We start from the raw sequence: 24,234 nt of genomic DNA on the forward strand, positions 1-24,234 counted from the left end.
GCTGATGAAACATTATTTACAAATAGTGATGGGCGAATTTTTTTCTGGCCGTGAAAGTCGTACAAACTCGACAGGGTGTAAATTCGAATTACACTTGATCATTGCTGTATTTATAAAATGTCACGATAATGCTTGAATTGTTCATCTGAAAATTTCGAGTTTACATTAAAAAAATCACGCATTTTTCAAGTTGAAAGCATTGTTTAAACTCAAAAAGTTCAAGTTTAAGCTGAGGTTGGTTTCCATGAATCCTCTTTATTTTTCCCAAACAGGAAGTGCTCCAGCAGCCAAGTTTCACTTGAAACTGGGTAAAACTGAAAACAACGAGGGGATTCATTTCCCCTTGAAACTGGGTAAAATTTGAAAACAGTGAGGGATTATTTTCCCCTTGAAGCTGGGTGAAACTGAAAACAATAAGGGGTTAACTTCTCCTTGAAACTGGGTGAAACTGAAAACAATAAGGGGTTAACTTCTCCTTGAAACTGGGTGAAACAGGAAACAACGAGGGGATTAACTTTCCCTTGAAACTGGGTGAAATAGAAACCAATAAGGAGATTAATTTTTCCTTGAAGCTGGGTGAAACTGAAAACAATGAGGGGATTAAGTTCTCCTTGAAGCTGGGTGAAACTGAAAACAATGAGGAGATTATGTTCCCCTTGAAGATGAAAACAGGGGATTAACTTCCCCTGAAACTGGGTGACACAAAACAATGAGAGGATTAATAGAAAACAGATGTGATTAAGTTCCCCTTGAACATAGAAGATAATGATGGGATTAACTTCCCCCTGAAACTGGGTGAAACAGAAAACAATGATGAGTTTAACTTCCCCTTGAAACTGGGTGAAACTGAAAACAATGATGGGATAAACTTCCCCTTGAAAATGTGTGAAATAGAAAACAATGATGTGATTAGGTTCCCCTTGAAAATGAGTGAGATAGAAAACAATGGTGGGATTAACTTCTCCTTGAAACTGGGTGAAACTGAAAACAATGATGAGTTTAACTTCCCCTTGAAACTGGGTGAAACAGAAAACAATGATGGGATTAACTTCCCCTTGAAACTGGGTGAAACTGAAAACAATGATGGGATAAACTTCCCCTTGAAAATGTGTGAAATAGAAAACAATGATGTGATTAGGTTCCCCTTGAAAATGAGTGAGATAGAAAACAATGGTGGGATTAACTTCTCCTTGAAACTGGGTGAAACTGAAAACAATGATGAGTTTAACTTCCCCTTGAAACTGGGTGAAACAGAAAACAATGATGGGATTAACTTCCCCTTGAAACGGAAAACAATGATGGGATTAACTTCCCCTTGTAACTGGGTGAAACAGAAAACAATGATGGGATTAACTTCCCCCTGAAACTGGGTGAAACAGAAAACAATGATGAGTTTAACTTCCCCTTGAAACTGGGTGAAACAAAAAAACAATGATGGGGTTAACTTCCCCTTGAAACTGGGTGAAACTGAAAACAATGATGGGATTAACTTCCCCTTGAAAATGTGTGAAATAGAAAACAATGATGTGATTAGGTTCCCCTTGAAAATGAGTGAGATAGAAAACAATGGTGGGATTAACTTCTCCTTGAAAATGTGCCAAGCACAGGCAGTCACTTACTATTCTATTCCCCTACTATTCTCAGCCTCCATAGGGCTCAATGGTACTCGACTGATCAAACCTGTCGAATTTTGTTTTGACCAAAAAAACAAAAAAGTTAACTAAACATTTATAAATCATGAATTATGGGAGTTATTTTTTAAGCTTATGTCTTCTTCTTATATTACTATCTTTATATAAAATAAGATCTGTTATTATATCATAGGGGTATATTTATCACTTTATATAAACGTGCGAGACAATTCTTTTTGGACGCGCGCCAAATTTTTTTGCCCGTTTAACGAAAAAATCCGCCAATGTCGAAACATGGAAATTCGTCGCTGATCCATTTCACCCATCACTAATAAGCAACTCTTATTTACAGATGCAAGAGAAGTGACCAATGAGAATGCTGATTCCCAGCACTGTGTCAGGCCCCTTGCTGGTACCTTACATATAGAGATAATGATGGCATTTTTCCCGTCATTATATGGCACAGGAATCAGACATGGGGATAAAGGGACAGACTTGTTCAGTGCTGGGAAACTGTGCTTATTGCTCCCAACTCCAATTGCAGGAACAGAGAACAGGGAGCCGGATTTACTCACATCAGCTGGGATTCTCATTGGGGGATTTCTTGCATTTTAATGCAGCCGCTGGCCCTGGGGATTTGGGGGTCTCTCACACACATGCACCCCATGATTGTTGCACCCCATATATATATATATGATCATGGGGGCCTTACTGTCGGCTGTTATGGTGCCACCTTTCAATAATTCATAGACAGACTAAAGTGTATGAATTGTAAGGCATTTTGTGTAGTTCTGTTTTGTTCTGTGTTTTTATTTCAGTTCTGTGATTTTCTTTCCTTGTCTGACAATATCTGAACGTGCAAAATTTCCCGAGTCGGTTTCAAAAGGCGGAAGTGTTTTCTGCTTCTTTCAAAGAAAAGCAGATTTAATGCAGATTGTTGCAGCGAGGGAAATAGAAGAAGCAGCCCAGGAAATTAGGGTATTGTGGTTTATACCACAGTTATATGTGTATGCGGCATTGTTAGAAACCTTGTGGGAGGCGCAGCTTGAAAACCAAACCATACTGTATAAATTGTATTTGTGTTGGGGAGATTGATTTCTAAAAAAAAAAAAAATAAATGAATCTTTTATGGCACAAAAATTGTATTTGTTCTGTAATGACAAAATCCATTTTGTAAGCACAAAAGGATTTAAAGGACAACTAAAGCCTAAAAAAGAATAAGGCTAGAAATGCTTAGCTACTGTATGTGTTGTGGGCACTTCTACCAGCCCAAAGTCACCAACACTCTATAGAAATAAAGCCCCATGCCCCTAAAGATGCCCACAGTAGCTCTCCATCTTTTGCCCTGCCCAACAGGTTTTTTAATTAGTCTGAGGTGTGAACACTGCAGGGGGTGAACAATGCAGAGATTAAGAGGTGTGAATAACACAGGGGATTACATGTTTAAACAATACAGAGGGATTACAGCCTGAATCTGAGGTGAGAACCATGCAGGGGGGGCAGTTAATCTCAGTACTGATACCATTTAAATTTTACACTAAGGGGCAGATTCACTAAAGTGCGTTTTAACGCGCGCTATTTATAGCGTGCATTAAAACTTTTATTGCGTCTTAATTTTCGTGACTTTTTGCACGATTCACTATAAGCATACTTGCGCTATTTTACGCGCGGTATTTCATGCAATATTTTGGCCGTGATAAATAGCGTACGCGGTATTTTCCGCATGCACGCTATTTATCGCATGCGCTAATTGTCGCGACATTGCGCACGCGACAATCGGCAGCATAAAACTGCCGACATTTTGCCCTGGGAGAGCACAGAAGTGTTAGAGAGGTGCTGTATAAATATTTATTTGCAAAAAAACCCCAAAAACCAATAAAAATATAAGTAAGAAAAAAAAAGAAGTGCTAGAGATAATAAAATGGGGGGGGGGGGGCATCTAAGAATATTTAGCCAAATACTTAGGGGTCCGTTTGCTAAAGTGGCTTCAATTAAGTGGGAGATTTTAGACCAGGGTCGGACTGGGCCACCGGGACAAATCCCGGTGGGCCCCGGCCCTAGTGGGCCCCAGCGGCCCAGTCCGACCTTTGCCGGCGCTCCCCCTACTGACTGTTCCTCCCCTGACTCGTTCAATTTATACGCGCTTGGGGAGGGCGTCAGGCGGGGCCCTGCGGGGGGTTAGGGGACGTGGCTGGGGCACCTGCAGGTCCCCTGGGGCGGGAGCCCTGGTGGGCCCTGCACCCCCCAGTCTGACCCTGTTTTAGACACAGAATAAATGGCAAATATGTTATGGGCACTTTATTAAACGGGGACAAATATAATATTGCAATTATTCTGGCAACAAAACATTGGATTGGCAGTTATCCCACTCGCCAGAAAATACGCTACGTACTAATTAGCGCAAGTTTTACTATTCAGCAAAATGGGCTAAAGGCAAAATTGTTGGCAGAATATTTGCAAACATTTAACCCATATAGCATAATGATGCTGTTACTGATAAATGTAAGAGTGTAGGGGAAACTACATGAAAGTATAGAATACCATATCAAGGAAGGATAAATAATGAGACATTACCCAGTTCAAAAGTAGAAAACTAAAAACTTTTAATTTAACAAAAAAAAAAAAAAAATCGGCAAAATATACCTAGTAATGTATTTTGGCGACTAAATATTCATATAGTACTGTATATTAGTAGCGAAATTCCATACATGCCATACATTGAGTAAAAAGACACAGACTTGAATAAATAACACTGTAAGTCCATATTTTATTGCCAAAAACTCATTTACTGTACTTTTCTATAATTTTTCGCCTGCCTGTAGTAGGTGTTAATTTTCACATAGCCGAATGCGATATTTAGCGCGCCTAAGTGATAGTGAATCATGCGATCGTATTCTTTTCAGCGCGGAAATTAACGCATGCGTTAAAACTAGCGCGAAAAATACCGCAAGCGAAAATGGCGACTTAACGCACGCAATAATACTATGGTGAATCGCGCGCTAATTATCGCGACTTATTTAACGCAAAAAAGCATGCGATAAATTTTATCGCACTTTAGTGAATCAGGCCCTAAACCCCTTTTGGTCTTAATATAGACTACAATCTTAGAGCATTTTTATAATGTTTTTACAATTTATTTATATTATTTTTTCCTCTCTTATATAACTGTATGTTATCCAATTAGGGTTTTTAGCATTACCATCTAATACTAAATGGGACTCAGCTGGAGGGTGCGATTAAGAGACATTAGGGCTGATTCACTAAAGTGCGTTAAAACGTGCGCTATTTATAGTGTGCGTTAAAAATTTTATTGCGTCGAAATTTTCGCGAATTAACGCACGATTCACTATAAGCATGCTTGCGCTAATTTACGTGCAATGCTGCATGCGTTATTTACCGCATGCGCGCTAATTAACGCCTATTATTATGTGCATATAAATAGTGCAAATAAATAGTAGCTGCATATAAATAGTAGCCGCATATAAATAGTAGCATATAAATAGAAGCATATACAGTAAATAGTAGCCGCATATAAATAGTAGCATATAAATAGTAGCCGCATATAAATAGTAGCATTTATATGCGGCTACTATTTATATACTACTATTTATATGCTACTATTTATATGCTACTATTTATTTGCTATCATTTATATGCGGCTACTATTTATATACTACTATTTATATGCTACCATTTATATGCGGCTACTATTTATATGCTACTATTTATATGCGGCTACTATTTATATGCTACTATTTATATGCTACTATTTATTTGTGGCTACTATTTATATGCAACTATTTATTTGCTATCATTTATATGCGGCTACTATTTATATACTACTATTTATATGCTACCATTTATATGCGGCTACTATTTATATGCTACTATTTATATGCGGCTACTATTTATATGCTACTATTTATATGCTACTATTTATATGCGGCTACTATTTATATGCAACTATTTATATACTACTATTTATATGCTACCATTTATATGCGGCTACTATTTATATGCTACTATTTATATGCTACTATTTATATGCGGCTACTATTTATATGCTACTATTTATATACTACTATTTATATGCTACTATTTATATGCTACTAGGGCCACTCTAGGGCCAACACAGACTTGAATAAATAACACTGCAAAGTCCATATTGTGTTTGTGAATCATGCGTTAGTGTTATTTCGGTGCGCTAATTAACGCATGCGTTAAAATTACCACACACAGTACTACTGTAGTGAATTGTGCGCAAATTGTTGCGTCTATTTTAACGCAAAAAAAGTGCAATAAAACTTATCGCACTTTAGTGAATTTTAACCCTATTGGGACTAATAAGGTTAGAAACACTTTGAACTGTGGGACTCCTTAAATACACGGACCAAGGGAAATGACATCATAGCTCAGAGGAAGCCAGTCGGCGAAACGCGTCAGCGGTGGAGAGAGACGCCAAAGGGGGAACGCGAACGGAGAGACTTGCAAGCCGGGACTGAAGCGAGTACTGCAGATCACATAAGGAGACTGATAAGCAAACACGGATCCGATGCTGTTTATAAAAGGACTCCCGATGGGCGCAATGTTTATGGCGTTTGTGAGTTTAACTTTGAATATGTTTTAGAATAAAGTTTTTACACATGTCCGTTGTATATTTGTAAAGCAGCATTAGAAAGGGAAGCGGGGAGTTATAGTTCTACCAAGAGAGAGTTTGTTGCAAGTTTCAAGACGGCAGTGTTGGTCTGTACGTATAACAATTGGTTATGGATAAAAGGAAGTCACGGAAGAGTGTGAAATACGGAAATTCTCTTTAAATAGACACGAACTTTAAACAATTTGCGGTGGATTGTACGTATGTGTTTTCACAGAAAAGTGAAGTCAATCTGTTAGTGGTGTTCACATGATTTGTTTAGGATCCAAACGCGTTTGGAGGGGTGATTATCAATATTATATTACTGTATTACGCTATATATATTTTTTCATTATTTATTTTATCCCATAAGACCTCATCTGGGAAGTCTGGACAGAGGAGGGCGCTCCAGAGTTAAGTATTATTGTTTAAACCAAACTACAAGGTATCTGGAGTGGGCTATACATTTTATTCACACTAAAAAATCATTTTGTTTCATAGATGGATTTGGACATGACAGGTCTGCGTTCAATTCAAACTAAATGCTAATATTCAAGTTCACTAACAGTGAATTCATTTCAGTGTCCATTTTATGTCAAATGGACATCTTTACTGCTCTGGACCTCTCATCTCCTCCAATAGCCTTAGCCTGCTCAACTGCAAGGTGTCTCTCTGACTTCTGCCTGTCTCTTGGGTTCATTGTCATTGAGTTCATTGTTCAAGCCTAATGCTTGAAATGTATTTCTAAGAATAACACAGAGGAACAGAGTTTTTGCTTCAAAAAAAGGAAGATAACAGCAGCAGATACATTTGTATGGGGATATTACACAACTTCATCTTGTTCTGCATTTAACTAAGGAGACAGTTTGTATCAGTGGATCTGTGAGCTTGATCTGTAAGTATCTCAGTCTGTTTGGGTAATTTTTTGTTGTTGTAGTCTCTATACTGTGTATAGTAGGGAAAGATGGTGCCTATAGTAGCAGTGGGATAATAGCCTCTGGGAAGGGACTGGGGCTGTGGAATAGCAGGTATAGTAGGGAGAGATGGTGCCTATAGTAGCAGTGGGGGGATAATAGCCTCTGGGAAGGGACTGGGGCTGTGGGATAGCAGGTATAGTAGGGAGAGATGGTGCCTATAGTAGCAGTGGGATAATAGCCTCTGGGAAGGGACTGGGGCTGTGGGATAGCAGGTATAGTAGGGAGAGATGATGCCTATAGTAGCAGTGGGGGGATAATAGCCTCTGGGAAGGGACTGGGGCTGTGGGATAGCAGGTATAGTAGGGAGAGATGGTGCCTATAGTAGCAGTGGGGGGATAATAGCCTCTGGGAAGGGACTGGGGCTGTGGGATAGCAGGTATAGTAGGGAGAGATGGTGCCTATAGTAGCAGTGGGGGGATAATAGCCTCTGGGAAGGGACTGGGGCTGTGGGATAGCAGGTATAGTAGGGAGAGATGGTGCCTATAGTAGCAGTGGGGGGATAATAGCCTCTGGGAAGGGACTGGGGCTGTGGGATAGCAGGTATAGTAGGGAGAGATGGTGCCTATAGTAGCAGTGGGGGGATAATTGCCTCTGGGAAGGGACTGGGGCTGTGGGATAGCAGGTATAGTAGGGAGAGATGGTGTCTATAGTAGCAGTGGGGGGATAATAGCCTCTGGGAAGGGACTGGGGCTGTGGGATAGCAGGTATAGTAGGGAGAGATGGTGCCTATAGTAGCAGTGGGGGGATAATAGCCTCTGGGAAGGGACTGGGGCTGTGGGATAGCAGGTATAGTAGGGAGAGATGGTGCCTATAGTAGCAGTGGGGGGATAATAGCCTCTGGGAAGGGACTGGGGCTGTGGGATAGCAGGTATAGTAGGGAGAGATGGTGCCTATAGTAGCAGTGGGGGGATAATAGCCTCTGGGAAGGGACTGGGGCTGTGGGATAGCACCAAATATAGTACAACAACAGGGATGCTGGATAACCTTGGTGGGTAGTTTGCTGGTTAGGTTGGTAAAATACCAGCTAGGTTGCAACCCTAGTTCACAGGCAGCCATGTCTGCAGTGGATCAGAAGTTTGTCCAATGAGAGGTTTATTTCCTATTTCCTATACTGCAGCTCTTCCCATTATTACAAAGTGTTGGTTTCACAGTGGAAGTTGCGTAGGATGGTAACGCTTATGCAACTTCTTTAGTAAAGCTCCAACATGACTAACTATGACCAGACATTTGCAAAAGTGAAGTAAATCTAACAGAGAACAGGCAGAAATAGGTCAGAATAGGTTCATATTTAACCATTTGCCGACGGCCAGGGTTAATGTAAAGCTACATTACCCAACATGCAATAGGACTGGTGTAGATAGAAGCTCCCTTTTCTACTCTGCTTTGCCTCTGAGAGTTGTAGTTAAACACACCCATATGTATGGGGTTAATGCAATACTCTACATCCATATCTGCTGTGAGATACCTCCCAACATATCTTTTATTTTTATTTATTTATTTACACTGTGGATATTGGGCTATTTTTGGGCTACTTTTGATGCAGCGTTTGGCTAGTTTTGGGCTGGTTTTGGCACTGACTCCGGCTGGTTTGGAGAATCAGACCTGGCAACCCTGATCCCGATACTGAAACATCCCTCATTGTGGTGGTTCACGGTCAGATTAATATTTAGTATGTTATAGAATGACCTATTCTTAGCAACTTTTCAACTGGTCTTCATATTTTTACTTTGTACAGTTTTTTTTATAATGATTTGCTTCTTCTTTTGACACTTTCCAGCTTTCACATGGGGGTCACTGACCCCGGCAGCCATAAAATGATTCATTTTTATTACTTATCTTTTTATATAAGCCCTCCTCTATTCATATTCCTGTCTCTCTTTCAAATCACTGCCTGGTTGCTAGGTTAAATTTGAGCCTAGCAACCAGATAGCTCCTGAAATTTTTAAACTGGAGAGCTGCTGAACAAAAATGAAATCATCCAAAAGCTCTAAAAAATTAAAAAAAAACCAAGACCAAGTGCAACTTCAGAAGACAGTTCTTTACATCACAGTAAAAGTTACTGGGGACTAATACTCGCAGCTTAATGGGGAATTTTACCTTTATTAGCAAAAACTGTAATAACACATAAAACATGAGCCTAAAATCCCTGGAATGAATGTGTTCAACCTTTACATAACCTGCCAAATAAAAGTTAGTATTATGTTTAAAGGAATACTGTCATGGGAAAATGTGTTGGGTTTTTTTTTAGTTAATAGAGCTTCTCCAGCAGAATCGAGCATTGTAATCTGTTTTTCCCATGGGGCTAGCCATATTCTTCATTTCCCAGGGTGCCACAGCCATGTGACCTGTACTCTGATAAACTTCACTCACACTTTACTGCTGCGCTGCAAGTTGGAGTGATATCCCCCCCCCCACACCCCCAGCAGCCAATCAGCAGAACAATGGGAAGGGAGCAAGATAGCAGCTCCCAGTAGGTATCAGAATAGCACTCAATAGTAAGAAATCCAAGTCCGGCTTGGGACTCCTCCAGTTACATGGGAATAGGAGAAACAGTAGGTTAGCTGAAAGCAGTTCTAATGTGTAGCGCTGGCTGAAAGCTCAGACTCAGTCACACTTTACTGCTGCGCTGCAAGTTGGAGTGATATCCCCCCCTCACCCCGAGCAGCCGATCAGCAGAACAATGGGAAGGGAGCAAGATAGCAGCTCCCAGTAGGTATCAGAATAGCACTCAATAGTAAGAAATCCAAGTCCGGCTTGGGACTCCTCCAGTTACATGGGAGTAGGAGACACAATAGGTTAGCTGAAAGCAGTTCTAATGTGTAGCGCTGGCTGAAAGCTCAGACTCAGGGACACTTTACTGCTGCGCTGCAAGTTGGAGTGATATCCCCCCCTCACCCCCAGCAGCTGATCAGCAGAACAATGGGAAGGGAGCAAGATAGCAGCTCCCAGTAGGTATCATAATAGCACTCAATAGTAAGAAATCCAAGTCCGGCTTGGGACTCCTCCAGTTACATGGGAGTAGGAGAAACAATAGGTTAGCTGAAAGCAGTTCTAATGTGTAGCGCTGGCTGAAAGCTCAGACTCAGGGAATTATTTGCTGTGTAACAGTGTCATTTAGAGATAAAAAGTACCCCATAAATATTATGACAGTGTCCCTTTAAATACCTTGGGCTTGGGGGGGTTGAGTACAAAATGGGCATGGCTTTCTGGATAATGGGTTTCTAGATAAGGGATCCCATACCTTCCATATACAGTCACTGCATCTATAAATTTTATTCAACAGAAGCGACATTCCCATGATATGAGACTGACGATGGAGAGTGACTTTATTAACACCATTGTGTGGATTTTACTCATTTTGTTACCAGGTAATATAATACTGTTTATCCTTTATTCAGTTGCTGAGAACGTATAGTGTTGCTTACCCTACACATTTATTTATGCTTTTTTTTCCACTTACAGAGGCTTTAGGGCAGCAATGGTCATTCTCCTTTCCACAGAGCATCCAAGCGCTGAAAGGTTCCTGTGTAGAGATCCCCTGTTCTTATACTCGGCCAAGAACACTAAGGCCTCCTAAGGTGACGTGGTATCTAGAAGGACGGAAAGACTATTATACAGTGTTTGATAGTCACGACAGGGGAGAAGCTTTGGATACTTACAGATCCCGTACAAAACTTGTACTAAACACAATAAACAGCTGCACCCTGCATATATCCAACGTGAGAAGTGACGATGAAGGTTCCTACATCCCAGAAGTAGATAATAGAGATGCATATGATCTCAATGGCGCAACAGTGCGCATTACTGTCATAGGTAAGCCAGCAGTTTATTATTTATCCTAAAATATTTTTAAATGAGAGCACAGATCACATTACAACTAAAGCCTCAGCAACCAATATAAGTATAACATAAGGCAGCCATAAACAGGCTAATCCCATATGGTGTCTGGTCTGCCCAAGGGCTGTAGGACAAGTTCTGTATGAGGGGCCATACACCGTATGTTGTCCTGTTGTTCTGCTCATTCTAGCTCACAGCCTCAGTGCAGAACAGCTGCAGCTCCACTTTGGATCAGGCACCTACCAACATACTGGGGGGAATTCCCAAAATAAAAGTGGAGACGGATTTGTCAGATTTCCTGCCATATTCACAAACCTTTATCTCCGCTTCTGTGAATTTGTCTTTTAGGGCTCTTACACAGGGGGTTTCAGGCTGTGGTGGATCTCTCCTGCATTGGGGAAACACACCCCATTCTTCTGAATGGAGTTGTAGGTGCATCCAGCGCCGGATTTCTACTGGTGACGCCCCGAGGCCGCCCCCACTCGGCGCCCCCCTATCCCCCCCCGCCGCGCCAACACACATGCGCGAAACCCCCCCCCGCCGAGCGAACGCGCATGCGCAAGCACCAAAGTTGAAGCTCCCATACGGAGCAGTGGGGAGAGTTCAAATTTGCCTGCGGCGGGGCGGCATGCCGCCCCTATGTTTGTGCCGCCCTAGGCCCGGGCCTTTGTGGCCTCGACACAAATCCGGGCCTGGGCGCATCAAGTTGTGTTCCACCTGCATTTGGTGCTTCTCTGCTCCTCAGTGAGTACAATGTGATTTGGAAAATGGCCTGTGTTTCTTCCTGCATTCCGCTAATGCAAAATGGATTAACCACAAGGGGACGCACCCTGAAACGCCTGCGTGTAAGTGCCCCTTAACAGACAGATTTTGTCTTTTGCACAACATTTTAAAGCTATTTTTTTAACTGTGTGCGCCCCTATTTCTCTCTATTGGGGAACAGAATATACACAGCTAAAAGTGGTGGCTGACACTGCTGAGTAGCTCTGTAATTCTGTATATACTATGGGGGCTCAGATAAGTTGGGGTAAGTGTCAGTGATACATTGGGGAAGGGCCTGTGTACTGGTGCTAAAACGTAAAACTTGCCAGGGAGGCTTCAAATCCCTTTGCAATAAAGATTAATACAATATATACCCTATTGTCACATTAATTAAGCAAAAACTAGAAAGAAAACATGTTTCTCACCTATTTTATGTTGACTATAAAGCAACTTTTATATATAAAATACACATTTCTTGTTTATAAAAGGGCTAATGAGGATTTGTATACCTATTGCTATTCCATAGTTAGACATAGCGAGGCCTGTACCCCCATGACTATGCTAATGATTCCCCTATACTACAACTGAAAGAGGGGTGAATGGAAACTTACACTTAGCTTTACGCCATTTTAAAAATGTCTGGGGAAAATGCTGTTACAAATGTAGAATGTCTTCTTTTTTGCTGTCTTAACAACATATTCAAAGTTGAAATAAATTTGGAATTTTGGCAGATTTCTCCTGGTGAACGTGAAGGATGTATCTACATCAGTTATTACATCACTTTTACTTCAGAAAATTCTCCCTCAATACGGATCATCAGGTCAACATATATGTACCATAGTTCCAAAAATATCAAGTTTACTAAGGGGCCGATTTACTAATCCACGAACGGATCGAAAGCGTCCGAATGCGTTTTTTTCGTAATGATCGGTATTTTGCGATTTTTTTTCATCGCCGTCGCGACTTTTTCGTAAATTGTTGCGACTTTTTCGCAGCCGTTACAACTTGCGCGATTTGTCACGACTTTTTCGTAGCCGTCGAAAAAAAAATCGGAAAGGTTTGCCCGCCGTTTACTAGCGCTCAATATGAAAACGTTGCGACAATTCGCGCAAGTCGTAACGGCTACGAAAAAGTCACGACAATTCGCGCAAGTCGTAACGGCTACGAAAAAGTCACAACAATTCATGAAAAAGTCGCAATGGCGACGAAAAAAATCGCAAAAAAATACAAAAAAGTCACAAAATGTTCGTTTCCAATCCGATTTTTTCCCTTTCGGGATTCGGATTCGTGGATTAGTGAATCAGCCCCTTAGTGTATATGGGCAGCTTAGAGTGGACCTGTCACCCAGACATAAAAAGCTGTATAATAAAAGTCCTTTTCAAATCATTCTTATATTAACCCATCTAAACCCATTATAAAGGCATTTAAAAATCCCAGCTGTCAATCATACATTGCCTGCCCCGCCTCTATGCCTCAGGCAGACAAGTACTTTAAATTTCAATTCAGCTCTCACTTTCACCCTCCTTCCTAACCATCTAATTGTGCAGCCAGTGCCTGGGCATCAGGCCCCCCATTCCGGCACATACAACACAATAGAAAAGAATTTTGAATGATTTCTTAAGGTGACAGGTCCCCTACAGTATAAGTCACTAGGATGCTGTATTATGGTCCATCTTATTTGTAGTGGGCTATAATCTGCGGCTGTAGGGCTCATTTACAAACATTGGTGCTTATTAACACAAGAGTGTTGCCCAAACCAATAAGCAATTACTATCAATTAGAAAATTACAGTAAAGATGTGATTGGTTGCTTATTACTAACATTATTATTATTATTAACATTTATTTATAAAGCGCCAACATACCCTGCAGCGCTGTACAATAAGTAGGTTTCATACATGGGACATACAGAGTAACATATAAAGCAACCAATAACCGATACAGGAGGGGAAGGGAGCCCTGCCCAAAAGAGCTTACAATCTACATTATTATTATTATTAACATTTATTTATAAAGCGCCAACATATCCCGCAGCGCTGTACAATAAGTGGGTTACATACATGGGACATACAGAGTAACATATAAAGCAACCAATAACCGATACAGGAGGGGAAGGGAGCCCTGCCCAAAAGAGCTTACAATCTACATTATTATTATTATTAACATTTATTTATAAAGCGCCAACATATCCCGCAGCGCTGTACAATAAGTGGGTTCCATACATTGGGCATACAGAGTAACATATAAAGCAATCAATAACCGATACAGGAGGTGAAGAGAGCCCTGCCCAAAAGAGCTTACAATCTACATTATTATTATTATTATTAACATTTATTTATAAAGTGCCAACATATCCCGCAGCGCTGTACAATAAGTGGGTTCCATACATTGGACATACAGAGTAACATATAAAGCAATCAATAACCGATACAAGAGGTGAAGAGAGCCCTGCCCAAAAGAGCTTACAATCTACAAAGTAAATAAGTCCCCTTCTGCATTATTGTCAGGGCTTCTCCAAATAAATAAAAACATACGCACTGAGGAAAATAAAGATGGAACAAATATTTGTTTTATTTCAGGCACACACAGCCAAGTCATTCATTCTTCTTGCTATGAATTCACATTATTTCAGGTCACCGTCTCTGCAGGAGTGTGCCCAGACTTACACTTGTTGATATGTTTTGTTTATGGCTTGCTGTAATAGCATAGGGGCCTACAATTAGGCAAGGAGAAACCCATCTGAATGAATCTGCGTAGGGTGAAACAGTTCAACCATTTGACACAATATGATTAACATTAACCTTCATATCAATTTCCCAGATACCCCTTCTACTATAAATCTTCAAGGCCCAGCAGTAATGATGGAAGGAATCCCTGTCGCTATCAGATGCTCAGTAGAACATACCTGTGGCTCTGATCCTCCAACTCTCCGGTGGAACAAGAGGCAGTATCTGCCTAGAACAGAACAGCAACATGTCTCAGAAGGGAGATGGGAAGCTATATCGGAAATAACATATTCCCCTACTTATGAGGATGATGAAACTGAAATACAGTGTTCAGCCACTTACCCTAATGGGCAAACCAGCCACAAAGCAGCTCCACTCAACATTATATGTATGTATTATCAACAGAATGAAAAGTGTCTTCTTTCTAAAAAAAAAATGTTAACGATTAATAGAATTTACTGCACAAGTAGAAGTTTCCTAATTCAACCAACATTATAATCAATAGGGAGAAAATCAAACCTTGGTTACACTGTGGCAGATGTGCCTGATGGCACTATGGACTATAGCTCCTTACTCTACCCGGGCACCATTCCCTATCCCAACCACTGCCGGAAAAGTTCTTCCTATTCCTGCACGTAAACAATAGTGATGAGCGAATCTGTCACGTTTGCTTTGCTGAAAAAATCGTGAAACTGCTGAAAAATTTGCAAGAATTAGTGAAATGTGGCTACCACTAGTTACGAGAGAAGAAAACCCATTATCCAGAAAGTTCCAAATTATGGAAAGGTTATCTCCCATAGACTCCATCTTAATCAAAGAATTCACATTTTTGAAAATGATTTCCTTTTCTCTGTAATAATAAAACAGTACCTGTACTTGATCCCAACTAAGATATAATTACCCCTTATTGGGGGCAGAACAGCCCTATTGGGTTTATTTCATGGTTAAATGATTCCCTTTTCTCTGTAATAATAAAACAGTACCTGTACTTGATCCCAACTAAGATATAATTACCCCTTATTGGGGGCAGAACAGCCCTATTGGGTTTATTTAATGGTTAAATGATTCCCTTTTCTCTGTAATAATAAAACAGTACCTGTACTTGATCCCAACTAAGATATAATTACCCCTTATTGGGGGCAGAACAGCCCTATTGGGTTTATTTCATGGTTAAATGATTCCCTTTTCTCTGTAATAATAAAACAGTACCTGTACTTGATCCCAACTAAGATATAATTACCCCTTATTGGGGCAGAACAGCCCTATTGGGTTTATTTAATGGTTAAATGATTCCCTTTTCTCTGTAATAATAAAACAGTACCTGTACTTGATCCCAACTAAGATATAATTACCCCTTATTGGGGGCAGAACAGCCCTATTGGGTTTATTTCATGGTTAAATGATTCCCTTTTCTCTGTAATAATAAAACAGTACCTGTACTTGATCCCAACTAAGATATAATTACCCCTTATTGGGGCAGAACAGCCCTATTGGGTTTATTTCATGGTTAAATGATTCCCTTTTCTCTGTAATAATAAAACAGTACCTGTACTTGATCCCAACTAAGATATAATTACCCCTTATTGGGGGCAGAACAGTCCTATTGGGTTTATTTAATGTTTAAATGATTTTTTAATAGACTTAAGGTAGGAGATCCGAATTATGGATCCGAATTATGGAAAGACCCCTTATCCAGAAAAACCCAGGTCCTGAGCATTCTGGATAATGGGTACCATACCTATACTATCAATTAGCAAATAGTTCTAAACAGTCTACAACTTGGAGTATGAAAGCAAACATGTAACTGGTTGCTACTACCAACTGCAGTAATGCAATAAGCCCCACATGTTAATATTTACAGTAATGGTGATGACTGTTGGTGACTGATGATTGCGATGGATGCTGTCACTAGTTGATAAAGATTTCGATAGCGTGCCAGACAAACAATATTTCTTTAATACTGTCCCAATGCTGCTTTATACCCTGCTCTATTTTATTTTTTGTAGATGCCCCTAGGGAAGTGCAAATTGTTAAGTATGAAAGAGAAGATGGAGGTGTTGACTTAAAGTGCAGTTTCTCAAGTAGCCGTCCCAATGTAACCCAGTTTACATGGCTGAGAAATGACCTCCTTATTATAACTCAGACAGCGGCAAACATAAAGCTGGAAAATGCTAAAGAAAACACAGGGGAATATCGATGTATTGCTCACAATAAGGCTGGAAATTCGTCTTCTGATAAACAAGTTGCCATTCAATTTAATGGTAAGAATTCATACATAATTCACACATAAGGAATAAAAAGATGTCAAACACCAGGTTCAGATATAACCATGGATTATATTTGTGCTAAGTCACTGCCTATTCATTATTAAGCATGCATACAAGCTAACCAATCAAAATTCAGTCTGTCTACTTCCTATGAAACTACAGCCCTGCTATGGAGCTTGGGCCTCTGCTCATGTCTCACTGGTGTAATCCCATGTGTGGGGCCACAAGCAACTGTGTGACAATCCTCTATATCTTATAATGAGCAAAGTGCTAAACTGTCATTTACTCTCCCCATGTTATCCTGAGACTATGTACTTGAAAAGTTGGAGCAACTATCCCCTAAGCACCCTAAACAATGCTGAGCAGCCTACAGCACACAAAAAGGGGCATTGTGGGAGCCCTCCAAGGCTAAGTAAAATATACGAGTACAAGTATGGGACCCCTTATTCGGAAACCCATTATCCAGAAAGTTCAGAATTATGGAAAGTCCATCTCCCGGCATAATTATAATCAAATAATTAAATTAAAAATGTTTTCCTTTTTCTGATATAATAACAGTACCTTATACTTGATCCCACTAAGATATAATTACCCCTTATTGGGGCAGAACAGCCCTATTGGGTTTATTTCATGGTTAAATGATTCCCTTTTCTCTGTAATAATAAAACAGTACCTGTACTTGATCCCAACTAAGATATAATTACCCCTTATTGGGGGCAGAACAGCCCTATTGGGTTTATTTCATGGTTAAATGATTCCCTTTTCTCTGTAATAATAAAACAGTACCTGTACTTGATCCCAACTAAGATATAATTACCCCTTATTGGGGCAGAACAGCCCTATTGGGTTTATTTAATGGTTAAATGATTCCCTTTTCTCTGTAATAATAAAACAGTACCTGTACTTGATCCCAACTAACATATAATTACCCCTTATTGGGGGCAGAACAGCCCTATTGGGTTTATTTCATGTTTAAATGATTCTTTAGTAGACTTAAGGTATGGAGATCCAAAATATGGAAACATCTCTTATCTAAAAAAAACCCAGGTCCCGAGCATTCTGAATAACAAGTCCTATACCTGTTGCCATACATTCAATGAATACTAAGGAGCAGCACTACAGTCCATGGATAACATTTGTCTGCCAGGCTGAGGTAATTATATAAGGGTTTGACAAAATTGAATAAAAAAAATAGAATAGAATTTCACCCCTTAATAACTAGTAGAACATGGAAAAGCTGTACAGATAAAGCAGGTTTAATGATTCTGGAACTCACCAACAAACCCACTAGAATGAATGCTACATGCTGTAGGCATCGGATGAATCACTGGTGCGCCAGATACATGTTATTAATATAATTATTATTACCTTCTCTTTTCCAGGAAGAATATTAAATCTACAAATGAGGGTGTTCGCCCATATTTCATTGTGATAAAGAAGGTAAAATGAAGGCAGAGAGTATGATATGTAGGGTGTGGAACACACACAGGGGTTCATATGGTGCTTGGTTCCCATCAAGACTACACGGCCACCTAAATCCACTCAGTGTGACTCTATAAAAAGTAGTTTAGTTTGTCACGTTACTAAACTCAGGGATTTACAGAGAAAGGAAACTTTACCAGGGCATTTGGTCCTGCTGTCTCCCACATATCCATGTAAAGTGATACAGAAAAGGGAAACTATACCCCCAGAATGAATACGTAACCAACGGACAGTTTATATCATATTAAGTGGCCTATTAAAGAATCTCACCAAACTGGAATATATATATCAGTAAATATTGCCCTTTTACATCCTTTCCCTTGAGCCGCCATTTAGTGATGGGCTGTGTGCTCTCTCAGAGATCAGCTGACAGGAAGTGATGCAGCTCTAACTGTAACAGGAAGTAGTGTGGAATCAAAAGACAAAGCTCTGCCCATTCATTGGCTGATGGGGCCTAGCATGTATGTGTGCCTTGGCTTGTTTGTGTGCACTGTGAATCCTATGATCCCAGGGGGCGGCCCTTAGTACTTAAAAAGGCAGTTTCCTATTTAGGATTACCCAATGGCACATACTGCTAAATAAGTATATTTATCTGAAAATGGTTTATTTAGATGGAACAGGGTTTTACATATGAGCTGTTTATGCAATATATTTATATACAGACCTACCTTGCTCGGGGGGTATAGTTTTCCTTAATAGGTTTGTAGTCGGAACCGAGGAACAAGCTTGTGTTCAGGCAAGCAATTAGACCAAGTCACGGTATCCGGAGGGTTAAACATATTACAGGCACAGGTTGGTTCAGGCAACAAAACAGGACAGTCAGAATGAGGCAGGAGGGTCAAATACCAGGAAATCAGTCCAAATAAACAATTTAGGGTGCACCCAGGAGTTTCCTACAGAAGTCCTGTACTGGGACACGGAACGTGAGTCCTGAGCACATATTTATTTTAAATTTTTGCACTGTGTGATAACATCATGCAGCAAGGTGGCATTGTGGCCCTGGGCACCGCCATCTTTCCTTTTCATCGGAAGTGGAGCGCTCCTGACAAGTCGATGGCTTGGAATATAGAAAACAGAGAGGGATTCCTTCCTTTCAAAAAATTATCATCATTCATTAGACGTTCAGATGAGCAGTTTCCAATGGAACATACAGTAACACCAAGTTCCTAAAATATATTTAAATGTCTTCCTTAATACAGCTGTGACCTTACATTTGCAGGTACCTGAATATGAGAATGTGAAAGCAGCAAACGGAACCCAGGGAGAGAGTCCTGAGAGTCGACAGTTTTAACCTGGACAACCATTGGGCTTCACAGTATTCGTGAAGGGGAATATCCAATGCTCAGCACCCAACAGAAAATCTATAGCACCCAAAAGAACATCTTTAGCACCCAACAGAACATCTATAGCACCCAAAAGAACATCTATAGCACCAAAAAGAACATCTGTAGCACCAAAAAGAACATCTGTAGCACCCAAAAGAACATCTATAGCAACCAACAGAACATCTATAGCACCAAACAGAACATCTATAGCACCCAACAGAACATCTTTAGCACCCAACAGAACATCTATAGCACCCAAAAGAACATCTATAGCACCAAAAAGAACATCTATAGCACCCAACAGAACATCTATAGCACCCAAAAGAACATCTTTAGCACCAAAAAGAACATCTGTAGCACCAAAAAGAACATCTGTATAACCCAAAAGAACATCTATAGCACCCAACAGAACATCTATAGCACCCAAAAGAACATTTTTAGCACCCAACAGAACATCTTTAGCACCCAACAGAACATCTATAGCACCCGAAAGAACATCTTTAGCACCCAAAAGACCATCTATAGCAACCAACAGAACATCTTTAGCACCCAAAAGAACATCTATAGTTATCTGCAAAGGTCCCACAGGCTACAGGCAGCATAGTAACATAGTAAGTTGGGTTGAAAAAAGACATACGTCCATCAAGTTCAACCATAATGCTTATACCTAACCTGCCTAACTACAAGTTGATCCAGAGGAAGGCAAAAAACCCCATCTGAAACCTCTCTAATTTGCCTCAGAGGGGAAAAAATTCCTTCCTGACTCCAAGATGGCAATCGGACCAGTCCCTGGATCAACTTGTACTAAGAGCTATCTCCCATAACCGTGTATTCCCTCACTTGCTAAGAATCCATCCAGCCCCTTCTTAAAGCTATATAATGTATCAGCCAGCACGACTGATTCGGGGAGGGAATTCCAGAACCTCACAGCTCTCACTGTAAAAAATCCTTTCCGAATGTTTAAATGGAACCTCCCTTCTTCTAAACGTAGTGGGTGCCCTCGTGTCCGTTGGAAGGACCTACTGGTAAATAAAACATTAGAGAGGTTATTATATGATCCCTTTATATATTTATACATAGTTATCATGTCACCTCTTAAGCGCCTCTTCTCCAGTGTAAACAGACCCAACTTGGCCAGTCTTTCTTCATAACTGAAACTTCCCATACCCTTTACCAGCTTAGTTGCCCTTCTCTGGACCCTCTCTAACTCAATAATGTCCCGTTTGAGCACTGGAGACCAAAACTGAACAGCATATTCTAGATGGGGCCTTACCAGCGCTCTGTAAAGGGGAAGAATAACCCCCTCCTCCCGTGAATCTATACCCCATTTAATACAGCTCAAAACCTTGTTTGCCCTTGCAGCTGCTGCCTGGCATTGCTTGCTACAGCCAAGTTTATTATCTACAAGGACTCCAAGGTCCTTCTCCATTATGGATTTGCCTAGTGCAGTCCCATTAAGGGTATACGGGGCTTGCATATTTTTACATCCCAGGTGCATGACCTTACATTTATCCACATTAAATCTCATCTGCCACTTAGCTGCCCAGATTGCCAGTTGGTCAAGATCCTGCTGCAGGGATGTCACATCCTGGATAGAATTGACTGGTCTGCAGAGTTTTGTGTCATCTGCAAACACTGATACATTACTCATAATACCCTCCCCTAAGTCATTTATGAACAAATTAAACAAAAGTGGACCCAGTACAGAACCCTGAGGGACCCCACTGAGAACCTTACTCCAAGTAGAGAACGTACCATTAACAACCCCCCTCTGTACCCGATCCTGTAGCCAGTTTTCTATCCATGTGCAAACGACTTCACTAAGACCAATAGACCTTAGCTTAGAAAGCAGTCGTTTGTGGGGAACGGTATCAAATGCTTTGGCAAAATCCAAATAGATTATATCTACTGCATCCCCACTGTCCAGCTTCTTACTTACCTCATCATAAAAAGCAATTAAATTGGTCTGACATGACCTGTCCTTCATAAAGCCATGCTGATTACTGCTCATAATGCCATTCTCCAGTACATAATTTTGTATGTGATCTCTTAACAAGCCTTCAAATAACTTGCCCACCACGGATGTCAAACTTACAGGCCTATAATTGCCAGGCTGAGACCTTACTCCCTTTTTAAATATGGGAGTGACATTCGCCTTCTTCCAATCCCTAGGTACCATACCTGATGAAAGCGAGTCTGAGAATATCAGGAACAAGGGCCACTGCAATTCTGCCCCTAGCTCTCTCAGTACCCGAGGGTGTATTCCATCTGGCCCAGGTGCCTTGTTTACATTTATCGTGTGTAACCCTTTAAGCACCATATCCTGTGCCAACCACTGTGTAGTTGGAGCTGAGGCAACAGTGCAGCTATTGGGTGGGACTTGGCCCACTGGCTCCCCTACTGTATACACAGAAGAAAAGAACTGGTTAAGCACATCTGCCTTTTCTGTATCCGCTGTAACCATATTGTTATTATAACTCAATGGGGCCACACCCTCAACCTGCATCTTTTTACTATTAATATACTTAAAAAACTTTTTGGGGTTAGTCTTGGCCTCGGCCGCGATGCGCTCCTCATTTTCTATCTTTGCCTTCCGGATTGCTGTTTTACACACTTGTTATAGTGTTTATATTCATTAAACGCAGCTACTGTCCCCTCTGACTTATATTTCTTAAAAGCTTTCCTTTTTTTCCCTATTAACTTCTTTACCTCAGAGTTAAGCCACATGGGGTGATTCTTAACACTTCTACTTTTTCTTATTAATGGTATGAATTGAGAACAGTAATGATTTAATATCATTTTAAATGACAACCATTTCTGCTCTGTGTTTTTATCAGAAAACATAATGCCCCAATCTATGCCCTGAAGCGCTGCCCTTAAGGAGCTAAAATTTGCCTTCCTAAAATTCAGTGTCTTTGTTGCCCCCGTGTAAATTTGTTTCCTGCACCAAACATCAAATGAAATAACATTATGGTCACTATTACCCAGGGGTTCAACCACTTGCACATTTGCTATACGCTCTGGATCATTAGAGATCACTAGATCTAGTATAGCATGGTTCCTGGTTGGCTCCTCAACAACCTGTGACATAAAGTTGCCATGCAGCAAGTTTATAAACTTGTTCCCATTTACTGTCCTGGCAGTACTATTGCCCCAGTCAATATCAGGGTAATTAAAATCCCCCATTATTATCACTTGCCCCAAACTAGCAGCCTTTTCTATTTGCAACAGGAGCTGGGCCTCCTCCTCTTCGCTTACATTAGGGGGTCTATAGCATACCCCTACAATTAGTTTGGTAGATTCTTTACTATCTGTGAGAAGCTCAACCCATAAGGATTCAGCTCCCTCTGTTCCCCCCATAACTTCCTCCTTAATATTTGCTTTTAAGTCGTGCTTAATGAACAGACACACTCCTCCTCCTTTTCTATTGCCCCTGTCCCTCCGAAACAATGTATACCCCCCAATATTAACTGCCCAGTCATGAGACTCATTCAACCAAGTTTCAGCAATTGCTGTAATGATCACAAATGTTCTTGTGTTATATTCCTGTCTGTTTGCTGAATGAATCCCAATATATATTTATGGCCTGTAGGGACTGTATTGAGTTGACTTACCATAGACATTTTTTAAAGACTTTACTTTTTTTACAGTTTTGTTTAATGAAACATGGTCAATGTATTTCAAACTCTTCAAGAAGAAACGGATACAACAATCATGCAGCCACCGCAGTGTCTTTGGGGCCTTCTACACAATGTTGAGAGACTTCCCCCTGTTTTGGTATTTTAATTATTTCCGTTGGTCTGTGACACCCGGTTCCAGCCGGTTCTGCATATTTTGTGGGTTCACTACTGGTTTCTTTTATTTTGTATTACAAACCTCAAAAATATTGAGCCAACTTGCCGACACATGAGCTCTGTGTAGATAAATAATACCCAAACAGGTGCCCCTTCAGATTCTCATTCTCAACGGGCCCTTTTAATCACTGGTATATATAGCAGCATTTTCCTAGCTCTGTTTATTTGCCATGATGCCAGGACCCTAGTCAGTGGCAGGACTAGAATACTGTTTGTTGTAAATTATATAGTGAGGGGTACGGAGTCTTTAGTCTAAGGGGCACATTCATCAAAGTACGAATTCGTATTACGAAATGGGAATATTTCGGATTAAATACGATAATTTCTGATGGTCAGAAATGTCACGAAAACCGTAATAGTCACGATAATATTGTAATGGCGATCCGAAAGTCACTAAATTTTTGTATCCGAACGATCGTAAACAGCGAGAAAAACTTTCTGACTTTGAACCTGCATGTTTTTGGAAGACTCCTATAGGGCTCAATGGCACTCTGCAGCTCCAACCCGGCCCAAGGAAACCCTCCCATAGGGCTCAATGGCACTCTGCAGCTCCAACCTGGCCCAAGAAATGTCTCCCATAGGGCTCAATGGCACTCTGCAGCTCCAACCTGGCCCAAGGAAAGTCTCCCATAGGGCTCAATGGCACTCTGCAGCTCCAACCCGGCCCAAGGAAAGTCTCCCATAGGGCTCAATGGCACTCTGCAGCTCCAACCTGGCCCAAGGAAAGTCTCCCATAGGGCT

General features: G+C 40.7%; 2 protein-coding genes across 2 annotated transcripts in view; both read left to right on the forward strand.

The window, feature by feature from the left end:
* The first annotated feature begins 10,502 nt into the window (after positions 1-10,502).
* LOC100489120 (B-cell receptor CD22) overlaps positions 10,503-24,234 on the forward strand; it is a 41,700-nt gene continuing 27,968 nt past the window's right edge. Inside the window, exons 1-3 of the mRNA XM_031906462.1 lie at positions 10,503-10,609; positions 10,704-11,054; positions 14,660-14,953. Coding sequence (XP_031762322.1) covers positions 10,543-10,609; positions 10,704-11,054; positions 14,660-14,953 — 712 coding nt within the window. The 5' untranslated portion in view covers positions 10,503-10,542. The remainder of the gene's footprint in view (positions 10,610-10,703; positions 11,055-14,659; positions 14,954-24,234) is intronic.
* Positions 18,214-20,248, forward strand: LOC105947909. The gene is made up of 2 exons (XM_031906463.1): positions 18,214-18,272; positions 19,534-20,248. Exon 2 carries the CDS (start codon positions 19,653-19,655, stop codon positions 20,241-20,243), a length of 591 nt encoding a protein of 196 aa, XP_031762323.1. The 5' UTR covers positions 18,214-18,272; positions 19,534-19,652; the 3' UTR covers positions 20,244-20,248.

Source organism: Xenopus tropicalis, chromosome 7 (genome assembly GCF_000004195.4).
Source record: "Xenopus tropicalis strain Nigerian chromosome 7, UCB_Xtro_10.0, whole genome shotgun sequence".
Taxonomy (NCBI): domain Eukaryota; kingdom Metazoa; phylum Chordata; class Amphibia; order Anura; family Pipidae; genus Xenopus; species Xenopus tropicalis.

Excerpts from the sequence above, each read along its gene's own strand:
- LOC105947909 (XM_031906463.1), top strand. The coding sequence starts at position 19,653 with ATGCTCAGCACCCAACAGAAAATCTATAGCACCCAAAAGAACATCTTT.